The following is a 22,417-nucleotide window of genomic DNA, read 5'->3' on the forward strand; positions in this document are numbered from 1 at the left end:
AAGAATCTTCCCGTCCCACCCAAGGGGGCGGTAATGTTCTATTAGCAACAAGATACATTTCTTGTGAAATGTAACGCCATCTCTCTTCGATGAATTCCTGTGCCCATTTTTGTATCCGTAAGCTGCACAGTGGACCATGGCACTATATTTTCCGGAATCATCAGCTGCTTTCAAAAACCCACTGAGCAGCTCAGTACAAAAACGCGGGCATCAGGCGTGGTTTACCATGGCTACAGCTACACCAGCACCGCTCTGGCAGCGGCTACATAAATTACGCGGTGCTGCTCATGAGAAAGCCTCGCCGTACTATAGAGCTCAGTGATTTTCATACATGCCTTATACGTCATCTGTTTCATTTTCTACCTCTTACCCTAAAGTTTTTCAGTTTTGTAGATTTTATATGATGTCTTCAAGTTTTACTGCACTCAGCCAGTTTCCAAGCTCTTACCCTTGGAGGCACCCATGGTATAAAAACGCCTTTCCCTCCATGTTCATCACAAGAGAATGGTGAACTGCAGGACAAGTGCAGCTTCAGCCTGCCGTCCACTGGGTTCACGTCTAGTTATGCCTTGTCACAAATAAATAAATAAATAAAAGCTCGTATCTTACACGATATGTTTTCAAGCTTTTCCTTTATGGAGTCTGTTTTCACGGCATTTTCCAAAACTTTGTTTCCAGAATAAAAGCGGTGATGAAATATTCCAGTTTATCTAATACTAATCCATTATTCACCCTCTCCAAGGCAAGAGGGCAAGTGTGAGATACAGCAGCACAGCAACATAGTCCTGGGTTGGGTGAGAGGGCTGGATGATGGTGATATCCTGGTGAAGTGTTCTGCCCCTTATCTCCCAGCAGGCGATTCCAAGTGTTTTTGTGGGGTTGCTGAGTGATGTCCTGGGCGTGGAAGATGTCCACCATTTGTATGTTACGTAAGAAAACAGTCCACTCTGCCAAAAAATACAGTTCATTCAGTCTCAAAAGTATTCCACTCTATACTTAACCCTTCAACAACACTGGCCAATACAGATGACAATGTTTTAGGACCTGATGATGACGATGAGGCTGATGGTTCGTGTTATTTAGGCTGGGGTGGGGTAGGAGGTGAGTGGAGGATTTACGTAATCACCAGCTGCACTGAATTTATGGAGCTGAAATCTGATGAAAAGCTTCTGATTATATAAACATTAATTCATGAGTTTAGTAGGGCAGTCGATTTTTTTTTTTTTGGGGGGGGGATACATACAGCTCAACTGCGTAGGTAAAGGGTTAAAAATAATGTATTCTACGTAAATATACAATTCATTTTACGTTTCAAACGGGCCGATCGACATTTCGAAGCAAATTATATGTATAAACTCGGACATAAACCGACCTACTGTACATGAAGTCTTTCGTATAGTTATCCCCTTCGTATATTTAACCCCTTCAGTCTGATGGCATTTTCAAATTATTTTTACCATCAGTTTTAATCAATAAAGATCTCTCGTAGCAAATGGGGATATTGAAAGTACTATCTAATCCCTTGGTTTCAACAAGTTTATCTGGTGCTGAATGAAATCGTCTACAGGTGACAAGAATATAGCGAGATAAAAAATCAGACTAAAGGGGTTAAACTACTCAATAAAAGCAGCCCATCTTACACTGAAACTAAGGATTCAACATTTATAACATCTCAGTCTGCAGGGTAAGGCATAAGTCTGGAAGCTTGGAGGAAGAGAGGGATTTCATGTCCACTGTCTCGTCAAGTTTATGGTGACATCTGATGGCAACGTCAAAGGAAATATGCACTGACATCATCCTACATGTCGGTAACAACAATTAACAAGTTAGAGAGGCCTTCAGATGCCAGCACCTCACACAAACACATTTGCACAATACCATTCGTGAAAGTGATTAAAAAAAACACATTGATAAAGAAGTGACGGCCATGCACAACAGCCAATAAAGCTTTCATCATGATTTTTGCAGTGTTTGCTAAAGGCCCACACATAATCACACACCCAGTATCAGTGGAAAACATGTGGTAACCCATTGCCCTACAGGTCTTACACAGAAACAAGTGGGATCAAAATACAATACAGAAGCAGCAACACTCAAGTGAATACGACCTGGATCAATGCACAAAATCTATGAGCGAGGCCTTCAGGAGTTTGCAGTGGATGTGCCACCTGCTTCCAGATCCTGATGATGCCAGCTTTTGCATGAACAGTGAAATCAACAATCAGAATGATCATTGCTTGTTTGACCCTAACCCTAACTGGACTGACCAAAGAACTGCAACAAACTGCATAAGACTGTTCCCAGGACTGCTACATGCATCATAGGATGGGTTGAAAACATTATTTTTAGTTGCCTTGATGGTCATTTCCACTAAACTAGAACAGATACTGACGTGGGAGTTTGCAACCTGTATTTCATATGGCCATCTTCCGTCTCATACCCATAAAAATGGACTTCAATTAAAAAAAAAAAAAAAAAAAAAGCTCAGGACACTGTGGGAACTAAAGTATGGCACATAACAACCAAAAAACTTATCCATTTCGTCACATTTTTAAAGAATCAGTTTAACAAAAGCAAAAATAATAATAATAATAATAATAATAATAATAATCATCATCATCATCATCAGTTGGAGGAACAAAAACCAGGTTTCCTTTGTGCACTAAGTAATGGTAGATTTTTTTCCAAGTAGCACATTGCGGGTTGTCTTCCAAAATGGCAGGGTCTGGAAAGCTGACGGTGTGGTGCAGCTTTCGAACGTAATCAGACCTCTCTTCATCCACGAGAATCTGAACGTGGATTTCTGCCGACATATGCCTGAGATCACCATGCCTACGGTGCAGAATGAAGATGGCAAGTTTATGAATTTTTTTCCCCGCATGATGGGCCATTGCTCCACCACGATTTGTTTGTCTGTTCCTGGCTAGATCAATAGTTTCCAGGGCAATGGATTGGTTGGTGTAGTCCTGCTGAGTGGCCACCCCAATCCTCAGATTTTACTTCCCTGGATTTTTACCTCTGGAGATATTTAAATCCATGGTCTACGAGTATGAAACAAAAATAATGAACAAGGAATATATAAAAGTAAGAATTATCAATGTCTGTGCCAGCATTCAGCCGAAAGTCCAATGATGCATCCACAAAGACTGGGAAAGTTGGCTGCGGGTGTGTGATGAACAATATGGACGTCACAGAGGGAGCTTTCCCCAGAGTTTCCATATTTTTAACGAAACTTGTGTATTTAAAACAGCCCATTCTTCTTAAAAAGGGCAGGAAAGAAGGAAGTCCATTCCACCCCAAAGTGCACTTCAGTCTATCTAAGGAGGGTAAAAATGAGAGACCAGAGCAGAGCAGCAAGTGACAGTCCTGGTGTGGGCGATGCTGATGTCCTGGTGCAGCCTTCCCGACCCCCGTCCTGTGCCAGCGCCCCCTCTACATGGGTCCAGGTGCCGTTGTGTGGCCGTGGGGTGATGGCCAGGGTGTGGGTCAGCACCTGGTAGATGTCCACCACGTGTATTGGATCCAGTGTCCACCCGCACTTGAAGTCTGAAAGGCAGAGAGGAGAGAAAACAAGGTAATTTTCGGCACTCCTGTACAGATAAAGAGCTGATCGAGGAAATTTTAATCTCTACTAAGCTTAAACCATACTGTCAGGCTCTTATAAGTCACTCTTAGTTGAATTAAATCGTGTGAAAGAAGTAACTTAGAGCAGGTTAATCGATATTATTTTCATTTTTATGTAGGCAAAAAGCTAAATCAAAATTTTTTTTTCTTTCCTATGGAGGGAAAAGGGGCAACCTCGTCAATGTGATGTATTTTCACCTTTCTCAGTGGGGAAAAAAATTCCATATTTATTCTTGGTGCTGTTGTTCTTAGCAAGGCTCGTTGCCACGCCCTCAAGACTTACTGTTGTGCCGACTGGTGTCAAAGTTAATATGCATTGTACCTGAACCCGGTATTTCAGAACACCTTCTTTCATAATTTTTATTTAGACAATAACATGAGTTTTTAGTCTAAAAACTGTTGAAAAGAACCACCAACTGATTGGCGCAGAAACAAAAAACGCCAAGGCAATTATCTTAACACATGACGTATCCTCTTTTCAGCTTCAAATGCGGTTACAGTACGGGATGAGTTCGACTCGAACGTGCCCTTTAGCCTGTGTTACATGTACATGAATTCATGCCATGCAACACAGTTCCGGTACTCCATTATATATAGGTAGCACTAATATTGCTGCCTGATGCAATGGGAAGACCTACCAGGCGGGGAGAATGGGGGAGAGGGTCGAGCGGTGAGAAGGGGTTGAAGCAATGCCTGTGTGTGTGTGTGTGTGTGTGTGTGTGTGTGTGTGTGTGTGTGTGTGTGTGTGTGTGTGTGTGTGTGTGTGTGTGTGTGTGTGGTTTATTTTGTCAGAAGGAAAACACCACATGACTGTGGCCGTACTCTTCCTCCTTTTTATATCCACCCTCACTCTGGACATATCCCATCCTGACATCTCTCATCACATGCCCTCTTTCCTTGCTGCCTCTCTCTCTCTCTCCTTTTACTGCATGTTGTACCACGGTATCTTACTAAATATTGTACTTAAATATTGTACTTTCATCTAATTTCCAACGTTGTGTTTTTTTCGTGTGCAATTTATGTTTACTTTCCTTTACTCACATTTCCATTATTATTTCCTCAGTGATTCATGCAACAAATATTTTCTTCTGGCCAGCATAGTCAGTGGTGTTCCAATATTGCACTACCATCTGCCGTATACCAATTATGGATGGAATTATGGTTCAGGGTACATAATTGAAGAGCGAAATCACCCACACTTGTATAACTGCTATGATATGTTGTGTATGCTTACCATAATACAGAGTTGCACCTTCACTCTGCTATGCTCGTGAACTGCTCAGGACTGGGATGATATCAGGAGCTGCTACCTTTTTTTAATTGCATGTTCGCTAATATAAGCAGCAAAACACACACACACACACACACACACACACACGTCTACTGCGGAATACAGCTTCACCAACACTTATTTCTTGTGGGAGATGAGGTATAGGGTAACATTTTTCTGTTTTTCGAGACTGATTGTAGAACTTACTCCCTTTTATCTCAGTTTCCATGGCAGACTACAGCAGAATTCCTTACCAAGAGATTCCTACTTCGTGTCATGTTTCACGATGAGTTTATGTATCGTGATGACGCTCATGTGGCGTGACCAATCCATCTCAAGGAAGGTAAGAAGCACAGGATGAGTGGTTACTGCGGTAGTGGCAAACTTGGCAAGAATTTCTGAATGTATTTTTGCCTATTATATTATAGCTTCGATTATACAAAAATAAATAAATAAATACATAAATAAATCATCTGTGGCTTCCTCTGTGTTTGGGACTGTAAAGTCAGACGTCAATCATATATAAGCTGACTTTTACAATTTGGCAGGTACCATGTTACCATTTATAAATAAACCCCAGTAAAATCTAAAGAGATTTTAGGAAATAAACCAAAATTATGCCGGGAACCTTCTACCCTGTAGAGGGAAAGGGCAGGATCTCACAAGCAAAGTTCCCGGCATGCTTCCTGGTGCACCCAAAGACGACAGGGTGGACTAAGAATTGTCGTTACGGGCGGCTAAACGGATCACAGATTATGGCAGTGTAATCAGGAAAATTAAGGATCAAAAGTTCACAGTGGCGGTCGTTTTGCGTTCAGATGAAAAGCTTTGATGGGTGTTATCAGTACCGCCGCTGCTTTAAACCTGATTTAGTTTATGATAACGGCCAACGATCTCCGCCTGCAATGAACCGTACTTGTAGCGACCTGACTCCATGCATTTTTCACGCCGGTGCAATTGTTGTCTCTGTACAGCGGGCTTATTAACGTGTGTGGAAGGTTGCTGTCATGTGTTGGGGCTTGCTACGTATTGCATGCCCTTTCACTGCTATTTTCTTTTTTCGATGAACAGACTGAGAGTGAAATAAGTGAAAGGATTATGGAAGGTTGTGAGGTCGAGAAAGCTTTCCTGATTTGAACAAAGTCGTCTAGAGGAGATGACTATAGTGAAAAATACGGTACCGGATTGAGGGGGGGGGTGAGAGAAAACAAACTTGAAGAATACGCCTTTCGTCCCTTCGTCGGGATAATATTGCTCTATGACGAATTAAAGACGAGAATATGACTGAGGAAATATTAATTTACCCGTTAAATTAATCTGGGCCTAAAACTGCCATCTCTCCAACTTGAATGCTGAGTTGTAACAATGTATTAAACTAGAATATTATGCTAGTCATGAAGGAGTGCAATGGAAAGGACGTGGAGCCATAGCATTGTCATTTTCTTTCTTCTTCTTCTTCCTCCTCCTCCTTTTTGTCAATGAGGTACGTGAAATAAACCACAAAATGACGAAAATCTGAGCCAAGTTAAAATGAAAGAACTGCCGTGTTTTTTGGTTACCTGGGCCCTTGGCGAAGAAAATCCCTCTCATCTCCTCCTCCTCTGGTCTGTAGCCGTGAGCCCCCATGTACACGAAGTTGTCATTCCGGGGCGGCAGCATCTTCCCTGACCTCGACGCCATGATGAAGTGACCTGCCAACACACCTGACATCAGTTCCGGGTCATGGCTGGGACGTATTACTTACCTCACCCCTGGCTCACGTGGGTACAAGGTGGTGATGATGGTGATGATTGTGAAAATGGAAATGAAGTAGAGGAAGAAGAAGAAGAAGAAGAAGGAGAAGCAGAAGATAACGATGATGACGATCACGAAAAAGAAGAAAAGGAAGAAGAAGAAGAAAAGAAGAAGGTTTCAGCCATTCAAAAGAGAGAGAGAGAGTACTGGCCATGGGTGGGGCGGCAAGCAACATTCTCTCTCAGCCGTGTCTGGAGCCAAAGTGCATTAAGTCAGGTGGCAGACTTTGGTTCCGTGTATCATTTTTCCCTTTCTCCATCCAGCAAAGTCTTCCCCAGGTTCCTATCCACAAGGTGCTATCAGCGGTACCAGGTGCAGCCACATTTTAACATTTTGTGCCAAAAATCAAATAAAAAAATTTGGCATGTGTCAAGAAAATTACACGTTTCCTTTTTGTTCGTATCAGGGCCGATGAGAGGGGGGGGGGGGAGCTGGAGATAATCCCTGAGACCCGGGCACAAGGTGGCATACATGAAGTCTGAAGCCATAAGCATTCCGGTTGCACTGCCAATTAATTTGAATTTAAATGAGATTTATCGTTCAACATACCATGGCATACAATACGGACCCAAGATCTACTGATGCACCCGTTTTCTCTTATTTCAAAATTTTCCACAATCGTCGGACAAATAATATATAATACATAAATATATAAAGACTGCTACTAAAGTCTCTTTACCTAATATAGTATAATTTCCTTGTAGTTTTTTCGCTGTTTTACAGAGAAGGAGGGGAAGGTGCTATGACGCAGCACGATTCTTTCGGCAGTACATGAATGGTTAGCCGTGAGCTGGACTTAGAGTATAATCTACAGTATTCAGCACAGTTTTCAGGGGGAGTCAGTCTTGCCTCAGGCCTGGTGATGGCTGTCGGAGGCCCTGGTTCGTTTGGCTAAAACATGAAACTGCCAAAAATGGACTGTGTAAATATCATAATGGGGTTTCAGTGGCTGGTAACCCTGGCTGCCTCACGCTGTGGCCGAGTGATGTGATGCGCCGAATAGGACAATTTCCCACCAGGATTGTCCCGATTTGTTTAAAATACAACGGCTGGCCCCTTCACTACAATGACGTCTTCCCGTGTATATTCTTGCAATCACCAGGCGATTTTATTCGAAGTCAAGATGTTAATTAAAAAGAAATATTTAAAGTAGGATTAACTTTTCCACGGCTGAATAACATCTGTTGGAGTAGCAACATGTATGCCATCGGACTGAAAGGGTTAGCATGGTAAGCTGAGACTGAACCAGGGCATATTATAGTATTTGGAGATTCCGTAACACCTCATCCTTAGCGATTTATTTCACGCATTACACATCAATATCTTGCGTGTTACTGATGCTGGTGATTTTAAACGATGTATAGCGGTCCTCTCTCTGACCACGCGTGTTTGACTTTGCTTGTGGTGTTGGGATACATTTCGAAGAAGAAGTATCTTTGTGTCGGCAAACAGGGTAACTAGTGAGAGTACCTGGGATGTTAGGGAAATGCATCAGAGGAGAAACATCCCTATCAGCCACTGGTGTGATCTCGTGAAGGTACAGTATGGGGAAAAAGTTTATTTACTGAGAGAGAGAGAGAGAGAGAGAGAGAGAGAGAGAGAGAGAGAGAGAGAGAGAGAGAGAGAGAGAGAATAACTGATGCACAGAGAAGCATACCAAACTTCCCTCAGATAAGAAATAATAACCAGCAGAGGAAAATGAGTCTCGTAATGTTACTTGTGTGGGGACATACATCAGAGGAGAAATCCATACCTATATCAGCAGACAGGATGATCTCGTGGATGTATTTCTGGTGTTGGTAGTGGTATTGTTGGGGGACGTCCTCTCGCCGGTATGCCTTCACACCGGGTATTTTGGACACCTGCTCATACACCTGTCCACGATATAACTCCTGGTATTATTTAGACCCGGTAATGGTGGTGGCAGCTATACAAGACAAGTGATTTAATTTTACGAAAGGCATTATCGGTCCCGTAGACTGCATGTAAATCTTTATCTGGGTATTATCATTTTGTGGAAGCGAAAATATAAAGGAGCTGAACGAATGAGAAAGAATGGTCATTCCCTTGGCTAACTCTCAACTTTCCACCAAGTTTGGATAAAATTGAATCAGAAGCGTTCCCATACTCACACATACATACATAGACATACACATACATACATACTGTACACACACAAACACAATTCACTCTCTCTCTCTCTCTCTCTCTCTCACCTCGTCCACGTTCGGCGCCGCCACCTTGATATTCATAAAGGCGCCCTTGTCAGCGATATTCTCCACCAACGACGAGTCCAAATATTCGTCAATTTCGTGTCGCTCGATCGTTCCGGGCGCCGTGTTGGTCATTCCGTGGTCGCTTACGATGACGATGTTCACTGCGGATAGATAGATAGATAGATTGATAGACAGGTAGATAGACAGACAGATAGGTAGGTAGGTAGGCAGGTAGAGAGAGAGAGAGAGAGAGAGAGAGAGAGAGAGAGAGAGAGAGAGAGAGAGAGAGAGAGAGAGAGAGAGAGAGAGAGAGAGAGAGAGAGAGAGAGAGAGAGAGAGAGAGAGACTGAATATCAACACTGTAATCCCCTCAGAATGAACTTTATTATTATTATTATTATTATTATTATTATTTACTTTTTTCAATCACAACACGATTTTATTCACCTTGAGAAAGAAATTTTACAGTTAATGGGTAAATGAAGGTGACATGTAACCCTTGTAATTAAAATAAATTTCTCCTGAGATGCATAAAATCCCCTGGAACTAGTGAGAATTAAAAAGAAATACATCATATGAGTGGATGGTTTAACCTCTTTTGTGCGATGTCTTTGGCGCTGCAGAGGGACGCCTTCATGGGGTGGCACCGATATTACTGAGCACCTCCGCGACCTGGTTACACAATCGCCTCTCAACAGCCCCACAGATACTGAAGGGGAGACTACACGTGGTGGCTGTGTACCCTGGATGGGGCAACTGCAGCGTCCACCCAGGAGCCAAACCTCATATTTCCCTGCACCTTGTCGTGAGAAGGACCGTGGTTCGACAATGGTGAGACGCTGTCTGCCACAGCTAGAAGACGCCGGATCCCTACACGATGTATGTACTGCACTGTACTGTACCTATAGGACGTCCCCACGGCAACCATCGCTTACTTATGGTCGATGGGTCTTCTCGTCCACACAGATCGGGCCAAAATAATAACAACAGCAACATCAACAACAACAGCGACAATAACAACTTCCCAGTCTCTTGAATGGAAGATGGTGGACTGCAGATGGGGTGCTTCGGCCAGCGTTAGAAACCATCTCCTGTAACTCCATCACTATGAGAAATCTTGACAGGCCTTAATGACATAACTTGGCCGGAGGAAGAACAAAACAAAAAGGCATCAGCTCTGGCCAAAGACTTGATGGTCCCTTCCCTGAGGACTGACAGTAGTACAACACATTTCACGTCACCATTTGGGCACTAATACTCACCGTCCTTCCATAATATACGACAGGGATATCTCATTCAGGACTGGAGGGATGGAAATAAATATATGACATCGATGTACCACTTTTTTTCCCCTTCATCACATATTCACGAGGCAACCCTGAAGGCGCCTGGTGGTCAAGTGGTTAGACGGCCCCGGTCGGAGTGGCGGCCCGGCATACACACGGGTTGTTTCCCTAGAGAGGTTAGCGGAGGGTGTTCAGACATGCGATGCTACGATGGAGGGAAGCCTGGTCATCTACACTTCAATACACAGGCCTACACTAGCCTAGCCCCGGGACCCTGCACCTCGAAGTGAGTTATATGGGACGGGCTGCCGGCTTGTGGGGTGGAGCAGACGTAGGGAAGTATTATTAAATTGAAAAAAATAAATAAATAAATAAAAAAGGCGAGATGTGGAGAAGACCCAGATTTTTATAGTAATTTCTGAAGTATGTGATGATGGAACCTGTCTGACCTGCTTTCCGACTCCCTGCTAACCGCACTGTGAAATGTGGGATGCAGGCTAACGACGTCTAGTAATTATAGGTAATTTATAAATGGCCGTCCAGAAGTAAGGTCCTGGGTTCGTCTTCTGGTTCAGTAAGAAAGCTCCCTAACACCTCTTCCTCTGCGATTTATTTTGGGATCTGGCTGGGTAATATCACTCTGCACGTCACTCAAGCAGAGTATGGCCACTTCAGAGTAATTTAGAGGAACGCAAAAGACTATCGTAACGTATATAAAGCAACATAAATAAATTAGGAAGAGGTGTTTGGGAACTTCTAAAACTGAGAGAGAGAGAGAGAGAGAGAGAGAGAGAGAGAGAGAGAGAGAGAGAGAGAGAGAGAGACGGCTGTAGCTGGCAAGTCCTGGCAAAAATAATGTACTATGGATAAAAAAAGTATCGGTGCAGAATATGCGTGAACCATCAGGGACCACACTACGAAGGTCAATGAAATATTAGTATCCGACCTACGATATGATGGTAGCCTTGATGTCGGCAGGTGTCATAATATTGCCAACTGTTTTTCTTTATAGCAACATCCTCTTGCAAACGTGTAGCAAATGTTAGGTGTATATAATTAGACACTGTTGACACACAATGAGACGTTGGAAATGAAGGAATGTTTTCGGTAAGGATGGGACCCCCTGTGCAATGATCAATTTCTTTCACCCATAGTTCGATCTAACAGGGAAAGGCGCGCGGTGAGTCAGGGATAATCTTTTCATTAACATCTGCCTAATGTTCCCCTAAATTTCTCCCTCTTAACACCTGTGGACTTTAACGATACAGAAATGACTAGACAATACCACGCCACCCCACACCACGCAACGCTGCCATACCATACGACACACCACACCACGCAACTATATCACACCACACCCCACCACACTACGCTACACCACACCAAGCAACTCTATCACACCACACTACACAACACCACACCAAGCAACTCCGTCACACCACACCACACCACACCATACTACACCACACCACACCAAGCAACTATATCACCACACTACACTACACCACACAACGTCCTCATACGACACCACACAAAAATTACCTTCTCACACCCGCCAGATCAAGGGCTTATTAAGTTATAGCCCCGAAGCTCCCTCATCTTTTAATTTTGCACTAAAAGATGGAGGGGTCTGTTAAACTCTTCACTGATTCCTTCACCATGCAACTCTCCCCTAAGGTTGAGAGAGAGAGAGAGAGAGAGAGAGAGAGAGAGAGAGAGAGAGAGAGAGAGAGAGAGAGAGAGAGAGAGAGAGAGAGAGATTCCTGACCCGTTTTCACCCGAACTGGTGGTCAAACGTAATCAGATTGAAAGGGAAAAATCTGACTAGTAACCAAGGAGACTCATTCTTACCTCATGGCCCATCGAATTTCAAGCATCACGACTTGGTGTTTGAGCTGAGTGACCCTGTTCCCTCAGATATAAACAAACAGAGGTGAGGGAACTCGTCTGAAGGCAGCAGGAGTCATAACAAAAATAAAAGGAAAACCATAACCTCGATCAGAAGGGGTTGGTGGTGACTGGTGTGACTATCCAGCAGACGGTAACAAACTTATACCCTTTTCACCTTAACCTGGCCCAGATATTCGTCCCGGTTATTTCGCGTTCTTCAGAGGCAGAGGAAGGCAATGCTACGGCTCTACATCCCTCCCTGAGAAACACAAACATCGACACCGCGCTAGTTATTCTTTTTTTTTTTTTTTTTTATCGTGTCCTGGAGGCTGGGGTCATGAAAGTTGATTTGGGAAGTACAGTCTGACGTAATCCAGGTAGCGTATGACGTCATCCAGGTAGAGTATGACGTCATATTACCGTCCGCACCTGTACGTACCTTTGTCCTCGAGGTGACGGTTCCGGAGTTCATTAAGGAGGTACAGTATGACGTCATCCAGGTCTCTCACCGCCTGCGCCACCTCAGGAGACTCCGGACCCTTCCCGTGGCCAGTGTGGTCTGTGTGCTCTGTGTAGACCTGTGGGGAAAGGCCATTTTTTGCCATTTCAGCCTGAGTTTGTGTTTTTTTTATGCATAGTTGAGAGAGAGAGAGAGAGAGAGAGAGAGAGAGAGAGAGAGAGAGAGAGAATTATGTATTTTCATGGTTATTCATGTAACTCAAGTCAGATTTTGTATTTTTCTTCACTGTATTCTTGGTTACTGAAGAGAGAAAAATCAGGCTGTGGAGGGATTAATGGAGACCGTGGGGGGATTAATGGAGACCGTGGGGGGATTAATGGAGACCGTGGAGGGATTAATGGAGACCGTGGGGGGATTAATGGAGACCGTGGGGGGATTAATGGAGACCGTGGGGGGATTAATGGAGACCGTGGAGGGATTAATGGAGACCGTGGGGGGATTAATGGAGACCGTGGGGGGATTAATGGAGACCGTGGAGGGATTAATGGAGACCGTGGAGGGATTAATGGAGACCGTGGGGGGATTAATGGAGACCGTGGGGGGATTAATGGAGACCGTGGAGGGATTAATGGAGACCGTGGAGGGATTAATGGAGACCGTGGAGGGATTAATGGAGACCGTGGGGGGATTAATGGAGACCGTGGGGGGATTAATGGAGACCGTGGAGGGATTAATGAAGATTGTAACCTCGTCGCTACACATGGTTTCTTAAATGTTAACAAAATCCTCAGGAAATGGAAAGAACAGCAGAGTATGGTGGGGTTGGGTGGGGTGGAGTGAGGTAATGGTGGGGTTGGGTGGGGTGGAGTGAGGTAATGGTGGGGTTGGGTGGGGTGGAGTGAGGTAATGGTGGGGTTGGGTGGGGTGGAGTGAGGTAATGGTGGGGTTGGGTGGGGTGGAGTGAGGTAATGGTGGGGTTGGGTGGGGTGGAGTGAGGTAATGGTGGGGTTGGGTGGGGTGGAGTGAGGTAATGGTGGGGTTGGGTGGGGTGGAGTGAGGTAATGGTGGGGTTGGGTGGGATCGAATGATTTTTCTTTTATAATGCACGAAAGAAGGAAACAAAGGCTAGCATCCTGTAAGATGGCTCCTCCAACAAAAAACAGGTAAACAAACAGCCAAATTCAAGATCTGTTCATTCCGAGATGCCTGGACACATTACATTTATAATGTTGGAGGTCATAAGCAAAAGGAAACATAGACAGAGGAAGACAGTTCCTAAGCTGACCTGTTGCATACATGAAGGACTGGGAGAAATGAAACTCTTGCATTAATAAGTTGGACACAAAAAAGGTTAGAGTTTGCTGCTAGACGGGTGCTACGCACCCGCCGTACTGGAGGAAGGATGCAAGTAGACAGTTCAGAAGAGCAGTGACCCATGAAGTAATGACTGTAAAGAGAGAAAGATGCAACAATGCGGCGAAGAGACAGAGGTTGAAGTGAGCCAGTAAGAAGAGGAAAGTTAATAAGACGTAAAACCTTTGACTCCACCTTGTTAAAATAAGCTGTATGTGGGGAGCCTCCCCACACGTGAGAGCTGTACTCTACAAAGGAGCGAATAAAACCCGTGTATAAAGTCAACAAATGGGTAGGGATAAAAAAGGCAGGGAGTCGGCTTAGCACACTGAAACTCTTGGAAGCTGATTTTACATGAGAATAATATGATCTTTCCAAGATAAATCCCAGGAAAATGAAACCCCTAGTATGTTAACAGACGATGTAGGATAGAAATGAACGCTGTTAAATATTAACGGATACTCTTGTGGAAAATTTTGACGAGTCGAAAGATGCAATAAGTGAGTTTTATTGCATTAAAAAAGACAAAGTTACATTTACCTCAATCAGAGATATGAGCCAAGTCAGTCATTAAGTGTGCCACAGCCTCACCCCTTGTTCGTTGAAGTAACTGCTGAAATGGACGCTGCGAGACGCGAATGCGCTTTTCTTTCCGTTACAGGTGGCTTTACATTTAGTGACAAGCCAAATGGTTTCCTGTAAGCCAAGAAACCATTTACAACGCTGGGTGGTAACCATACAACCAAACCATACGTGCTCCCTACGTGTCAAGTAGGTTGGTGGAGGGTTAGTGCCCCTCCCTGTAAAACAAATAACTCAGAGTCAAATGGCCACCCCATACGGGATTATGGCGTCTGGCAATAGATAGATAGATAGATAGAGACGCGAATGGAAAGGTGAGGGGTGGAGTCATCAGCGTATGAGTGGATAGGGTTAGATGTACAGCTTAGATCATTGATGAATAAATGGAAAAGTGCTGGTGACAGAACAGAAACCTAAAGAACACTGTTACTGATAGCTCTAGAAGAACAGCGGCTGTCTACAACAGCAGCTATACGAGTAGAACGACCAGACAGGAAGTTAGAGATGAACTCACAGACATGAGGATAGAAACCATAAGGGAGCCGTCTGGAAATTAAAGATTTATGCCTGACTCGATCAGAAGTCTTTCAGATGTCAAGTGCAGCGGCCAGTGTCCCAAAAGGAGGATGACCAGGAGTCTGAAAGGAAGGAGAGAAGATGGCCAGTGGTGCATCCCTGGTGGAATCCATACTAAAAACAATTCTATGGCCAACTCAATTGTAAAAAAAAAAAAAAAAAAAAAAAATGGCGGAGGTAATAACCTTGTTATCATCTTAGAGGAATGAAAGAAAGAAAGAAAAAAAAAAACAATTATATATCCATTCCTGCTTGGCCATCAGCGAGTCCTTCTTCAGTGTTGGGACTTGTCCTCGAAGGTACATGAAGAATGTTAGTTCAGAAAATATTTAAAAAATCCGTATGTACAAGTATACTCACCTGCACCAGATCAAATCCTTCACTCAGCTTGTCCAGGGCTCTGCCGATGTTCTGCTGGAAGATCCGTTTGCCGGGAATCTTAACAAAGTGTTCACAGAAGGTGGTGGTGACGCCATCTATGGGCACGTCGCAGCGAGCCCACAAGAACTGAGCTGTGCGCAGGCCAGCCTTCTCCGCCGTTGTCCATACAGGCTCAGACGTCCACCACTGCCAGGATTACAACTGGACATTAAATTCACATTACATTATATTATGGGTAGACATGTAATAATGTCAACCACAACACTGCATTAACTTTATTATAATTTCCACCACTACAAGTACTGTATTACATTTCATCACATTATTCTGCAAGTAGATAATATCCACCATTTGACAGTATCACAGGTTTACATTATATTAGGTCTACATTACATTACACTATATTACAATAATTGCAGGTAGATGTAATGTACTCCACTGACAATATTATTACATTACATGCAACAATGTCAGCACTGGGAACATTACGTTATATTTCCCACAGATAATGACCACCACTGTAAGAATCTGTTTACAATGACGCCAGATATTAGACCATGTGAGGGGAAGACATGAGCCACCCGGGACATTTAAATAACATGCCAAAAGCTGCTACGTGGAAGAACTTGTAAAATAAATGTCTCTTAACCCGCCGTGTCCCGGCAGATTTTTCACCAATGACTCCCATCCAATCCCGGAAGATTTTCAAAAAGTTTTTTTTTTTTTTTTGACTAAAACCTCCGCTTTTTATGAGAAACATCGATAATTCAGAGAGAAAGTACTCACCTGAGCTTATACTGTAAGTGCCCTATACAGGTGACTATCCCCTCATCTCGTACTGTCTTGAGCCCAGCTCCAAAGAAGACTTTTCTACAGGAGGGGTAACTATTCCAAACCACTCAGAATAGGTAGATATTTATTCATTTGGTACGAATTTATATGTAGTAGAAGAGTATACTGGTTTTCACACAATAACATAGGCAATATAAGCGTTGTTTCACTCACCAAACACATCAACAAACCGCATCTTCCTTGACGACGTTACCTCCCCATCATTTCTGATCGTTTCTTCCTCTTGCACCACAAAAACTTTGTCCTTCACATTGTCATCGATTGGGGAATCACTCTCGCCTTGAATTTCGTACTGTGGCGCAACATGTCTTTACTGGCCAGGTCATTGATAACAGGTGAGCTGCCCAGACAATGGCGGGGGGGGGGGAGGTCACGTGGGGTAAGGCATTGCCCCCGCCTGGCCTCGGGTAAAGGAAGGTGTCCCACGTATAAGTACCAAAAATCACGTGCGAAATTTGAAAAATGTGCAAATGACAGACCTCGCAATTGCAAAACATATGGATATATCAACGGGTGTCACCGTGACAAAACGTGGTGGTGTCCATACGTCAATGGGATGCCTCGGGTTAAGTAATAATTTGTGACCACACAGTGCACTGAAGTTTTTTTTAAATGCAAGGAAGAAGGAGCCAAATGCCAGAAACTCGCAAGACTGTTCGCTCCAAGAAAAACATAAAAACAAAATATCAGAGCCAAATTCAATAACCATTCACATTGAGATGCCTGGATACATTGCTTTTAAAAACTGGAGTATCCACTGTGTGTTTGGAAGTTATAGATCTGCATAGAAGTGATGTGGAATATGTATGAATAATTGTATGGTGGGGATGCTCACCATCCACTCACTCGATGTAGTGCTGTTCTTGGGTGTCTGTCCTTTCCTTTCCTCCTTCCTTCCTTCCTCTTCTGTCGTTCTTTATTTCATTCCTTCCTCGTCCTTCTCCCTACGGGTGATTTCACACTCCCTCTTCTATCTATCTTCCCTTCATTCTTTCCTTTTCCTTCTGCCTGTGGGTGACTCTGCACTGAGTGACAAACCAAATGGTTTCCTGTACACCAGGAAACCATTTACTACGCTGGGTGGTAACCATATAACCAAATTTTGACACCTGATGGTTTAATGGGTAATTACAGCACTCCAATCGGATTGAGCCGGTGAAGGTGTATATCCAAGGGATGGTTGGGGTTTACTGCTCACGTAATGCCACTCAAGGAATAAATGAGGCTGGTCAATCTCGTAGATATTTTTACCGTAAGTGTTCAGACGAACTGGTTTCAATTGTTCCTCCCCTTCACATTTTCTCCCGAAATACTCGGGCAGCTGGGAGCGCCCATGAATTCACACTCTCTCCCCCGCAATGCAGAACCTCTGCTTATCAAAATTCATTTATCCCCAGAACTACTACTCTCTGAAATTCACTTCCTGGGAGTTGTTTCCCACAAACATTTAATCCACTTCAAGTCAAATCCAGTTGTTATAAATATTTTATGAATGGAAGATGCCTTTAGGCACATGGACTTATTTTTTTTTCCCTTTGTTTTTCCTTCCTCCATTCATTATCTATTAAAAAAAATGTCAGGACCAACTTGCCTAGCCCCGGGCTCCTACGCTCCTCATGGGGCAACGTAGGATTGGATGGATGGCTGTTGCTATGTTGTGTGCTGCCCTCAGATTGGAATAATTATGCTTCCTGGCTCTGAGAACAAGATGATTGAGCATGTGGCCTTGTCCTTTGATGTGCACGGAACCATAAACGCACTCCTTTACACACACACACACACACACACACACACACACACACACACACACACACACACACACACACACCAGCGATTTCCTTCTTGCCAGGGAACTGGAGAGTAAGCATAAAGCAAAACAAAACAAACAAACACAAGAGTACTGACGACTCTTACATAGCACACCATTACATATTAGTTCATTACATTTACCCAAGCCTATAGTACTGTACACCCAGCCAAGAATTCCTTTACTCTTCTTTGGATTCTAAATTAATTAAGCCAGATTACATTCCATTTAATTGCTGATAATTAGTTTTGAAACAGATCCATTAATTTTTTACAGAATTCGATAACTATTGACATCTGTGCATCATGATATATATACTGGCAATACTTCCTCTAATACTTCCATGGGGTAATATTCAACACCCTAATATTACCCCTGATAAAGTATAAGGCTTTCGTTCGTTTAAAGATTCCCTGCACCTATAGTGCAGGCCAGGCCATACATTAGCCCGGTCAGTGGGGTATGGGCTGATTAAAAAACAGTAAGTGGGGAGGACAGGACCTGGGGATTGCCCAGCACACACGTCCTGTCTCCTGACTGGCTTTGGGGTGTGTGTGAGTATAAGGCTTTAAGGTTAGGGTGTTATAGTCTAGGAACCGCATACTAGTCGGTTAAAGAAGCTCCCTAACACCTCTCCCTAAGCGATTTATTTTGCTTGTTACTCCTTCCTGTCCTGTCCTGTCACACACGTCTTTCCAGTATCGCCACACTGCATAAAAAGCGTATAAAAGGATATTCACCAGCTATATCCAAGAATAAATCGCTAAGGAAAAAGTGTTAAGGAGCCTCCGACGAGAACAGAAGCCTTGGAAAGTGTAAGTGTAGGTGGGTGTTGGTATGAAATCGTGAACAGTGGAAGAGAAGGACATTTTACACATACTGAAGCTGCGACCGTATAAGTACAAAAAGTGTATCTTCAAAAGATGTATCGTCATCATAAATACACTTCGAGACGTGGGTTTAAACTATTTCACTTTAGGATAGTCACTGGTCGACTGGAGGGGCTCTGTTTATGGATATATGTGTATACGAACGTTCTGAATCACGAAAGGCGTCTCCCTATATAAATTCCATGAAGATTGATTTGATATATTGGCAAGGACAGGTTTTTAGCTTAGAGATGGATAGATATAGACAGACAGATAGAAAGATAGATAGAGAGAGAGAAGGGTGGGGGGAATATCACAACCAACCAAGCCTCCTCACCCTCTGCCTCTCAGTAACATCAATAACTTAAAACTATCCTAATCTTCAAGGTCATAAAAACAACTGCCCACTTTCCCACGCGTCTCCTCTGCATACTGAGTGGTAGTTAGGGTGATGCACAAGGACGTGGGAAAGGGAGGAGAAGAGAGAAAGAGCGAGAGAGGGAGAGAGAAACGAGCAGAGACAGAGAATGAGAGGGGGAGCCAGAAAGAGAGGCAGGTGGAGACAGAGGGTTCAAACGGCACAATCAGCTACACTTCCCCACCTTTGCCTTCCCGGTGGCGTCGTTATCAAACAGCGAGAACACGTCCTTGTCCTCGGGGTCGTAGAAGTAATTGCCGACGATGCCGTGCGACTCAGCGTGCCGGCCCGTGACGAGGCTGGTCCAGGTGGGGTAGGAGAGGGAAGGGAAGAGGGGCGTGGTCCAGCGCGCCCTTCCACCCTCCTGCAGGAACCTGGTGAACCCCGGCAGGCTGCTGGCCGGCTGCTTGTCCACGTAGTCCCATCGGAAGCTACGGGAAAGGGTTGGGTTAATGCCCATCAACTACAAGAGGGCTACGGTCCAATGTGCCATCCCACTCTTAAGAAATCCTTCTTTCGGGACTTTGGCGAAAGCTTTGCCATTGCACTTGACATCTCAAAGGCTTTCGATCGAGTCTGGCATAAATCTTTAATTTCCAAACTGCCCTCCTACGGTTTCTATCCTTCTATCTGTGCCTTCATCGCTAGCTTCCTTTCTGGTCGTTCTATAGCCGCTGTTGTAGATGGCCATCGTTCTTCTCCTAGATCTATCAACAGTGGTGTTCCTCAGGGCTCTGTCCTATCACCAACTCTCTTCCTTTTATTCATCAATGATCTTCTAAGCTGTACATCTAACCATATCCACTCATACGCTGATGACTCCACCCTTCACCTTTCCATTCGGTTCCCGCAACGCCCATCTCAACAGTTACTTCAACAAACAAGGGATGAGGCTATGGCACACCTAATGTCTGACTTGGCTCGTATCTCTGACTGGGGTAAAAATAATATGGTTGTTTTTAATGGATCTAAGACTCAGTTCTTACACCTATCAACCCGACAAAATCTTCCACAGGTATACCCACTAATGTTTAATAATATTCAGCTTAATCCTGCATCATCCTTGAACATGCTTGGGGTTTCATTTACTCGGGACTTATCTTGGAAAGATCATATTACATCTCTTGTAAAATCTGCTTCCAAGAGATTGGGTGTGCTAAGCCGACTCCGCTCTTTCTTTACCCCTGCGCAATTGTTGACTCTATACAGGGGTTTTATCCGCCCCTGTGTGGAGTACAACTCTCATGTGTGGGGTGGCTCCCCACATACAGCTCTTCTCAATAGGGTGGAGTCAAAGGCTTTTCGTCTCATTAACTCTCCTCCTCTTACTGACTCCCTTCAACCTCTGTCTCTTCGCCGCACTGTTGCATCTTTATCTCTTTTCTATCGCTACTTTAATGGTCACTGCTCCTCTGAACTGTCTGCTTGCATTCCTCCACCTCTACGACGGGCGCGTAGCACCCGTCTGGCAGCAAACTCTCATCCTTTTTCTGTCCAACTCTCTAATGCAAGAGTTAACCGTTACTCCCAGTCTTTCATTTATGCAACAGGTCAGCTCTGGAACTGTCTCCCTCTGTCTGTATTTCCTGCTGCCTATGATCTCCAGTCTTTCAAACGCAGTGTGTCCAGGCATCTCAAAATGATCGGATCTTGAATTTGGCTCTCTGTTGTATTTTGTTTTTCTCTTGGAGGGAACTGTTACTGCGGGCTCATGGCCTTTGGTTCCTTCTTCCTCGCATAAAAAAAAAAAAAAAAAAAAAAAAAATATTCGACACCAGCGAGAAAAATGTGACACCAACAGATATTCGACCCCAGCACTAAACATTCGACTCATAAAACAGTGTCCCCCGCCAGCAGAGTACTAGGCTAGTGGGCAAATACTGACAACTTGCACAGAACGATGGGGGAAAAGTGTACCCTATTCGACGCCAGAAACGAATAGACCCACCATTCTCTCTCTCTCTCTCATTTACTTTTCACTATCTTTTGTCTGTCATATTTACCCTTCTTCTCTGTCTGTCTGTCTCTCTCTCAATTATTTAACTATCTTTGCCTGTTTTATCATTCTCTCTCTCTCTCTCTCTCTCTCTCTCCAGCCCCCGTAACAGCTGACCCATACTGCCAACACACCTGTCTCAAACAACACCTGCTGTCTTTACTACCACCACCACCACAACTACCATTATAACCAACATCACCACTACCACCACCATAACCACCACCACTAAAACTACTACCACCACTAAAACCACTCCACAACCACTATAATACCTAGCACCACATCATCATCATCAATTATCATCAGTCACCACCACCACCACCACCACCTTCAACACCATCATCATCACCATTATCACCACCACCACCATCAGCGGCACACTCACCCGTCCAGCAGGATGTACAGCAGTTGGTTCCTGGTGTTGTGGTGTGTGTCCTTCGTGTGGCGGTCAGGGAAGGACGAGACCAGGGCGGCGAGAGACAGAACCATCAACACAAAACACAGGCGTCGCATTGTGCCCATCTTGACTCTGGGAAAGAAAATAATATAGAGACGAGAGGTACACAGCGTTACATAGAATTGCATTGATTCACAGACCACACAGACCTCACAGTTCCTATGAAGCGGTCCGGCCTTAACTCTGATACAGCTCTCAAGTTAAGTAGGAGAAAAGGATAGCACAACAGAAAAGTCTCTCCCCCACCCTCCAAACCCTCTGATATTTGCCGTAAAGGAAAAAATGGAGCATCAGCACCTTGCAGGGTTTAAAAGGCCTGAAGGAAAAATAGGATCGGCAGAGAGTCGGAAATAATGAAAATGGAAAGGCTGAGTATGCAGCCAAATATTAAATCTAATTTTAACCTATTGCATACACTTTATATTAGTTTTTCATAGAAGGAAATATGAGCTGTATACATAACTGCTACGGATGTATGCAAAAAGCTGCAGGCCTATGCGTGTGCACCTAACGCATAACCTCAAATATATGTCTGTACTTGGATATCTATATAAACAAATGTGTATACACCTATATACTTATT

The 22,417-nt window shown here is 43.9% G+C and overlaps 1 protein-coding gene across 2 annotated transcripts in view; it reads right to left on the reverse strand.

Annotated features, from left to right (window-relative positions):
• The window catches only part of LOC145417314 (glycerophosphocholine cholinephosphodiesterase ENPP6-like), a 48,063-nt gene extending 26,161 nt beyond the window's left edge, over positions 1 to 21,902 (reverse strand). The window contains exons 1-8 of one of the 2 annotated variants that reach the window (XM_080285988.1): positions 21,763 to 21,902; positions 19,563 to 19,809; positions 15,412 to 15,618; positions 12,520 to 12,658; positions 8,905 to 9,065; positions 8,442 to 8,562; positions 6,454 to 6,585; positions 2,954 to 3,546 (exon numbers count right to left, since the gene is read on the reverse strand). In XM_080285988.1, the coding sequence (XP_080142114.1) occupies positions 3,314 to 3,546; positions 6,454 to 6,585; positions 8,442 to 8,562; positions 8,905 to 9,065; positions 12,520 to 12,658; positions 15,412 to 15,618; positions 19,563 to 19,809; positions 21,763 to 21,899 (1,377 nt within the window). In that variant the 5' untranslated portion in view covers positions 21,900 to 21,902 and the 3' untranslated portion in view covers positions 2,954 to 3,313. Of the gene's footprint in view, positions 1 to 2,953; positions 3,547 to 6,453; positions 6,586 to 8,441; positions 8,563 to 8,904; positions 9,066 to 12,519; positions 12,659 to 15,411; positions 15,619 to 19,562; positions 19,810 to 21,762 lie in introns of those variants that run through there. The other variant, XM_080285987.1, reaches the window with a different exon arrangement.
• Between the last annotated feature and the right edge of the window lie 515 nt (positions 21,903 to 22,417).

The sequence above is a fragment of the Coenobita brevimanus genome, chromosome 110 (assembly GCF_032717465.1).
Source record: "Coenobita brevimanus isolate Jiangsu-jjx chromosome 110, ASM3271746v2, whole genome shotgun sequence".
Lineage (NCBI taxonomy): Eukaryota > Metazoa > Arthropoda > Malacostraca > Decapoda > Coenobitidae > Coenobita > Coenobita brevimanus.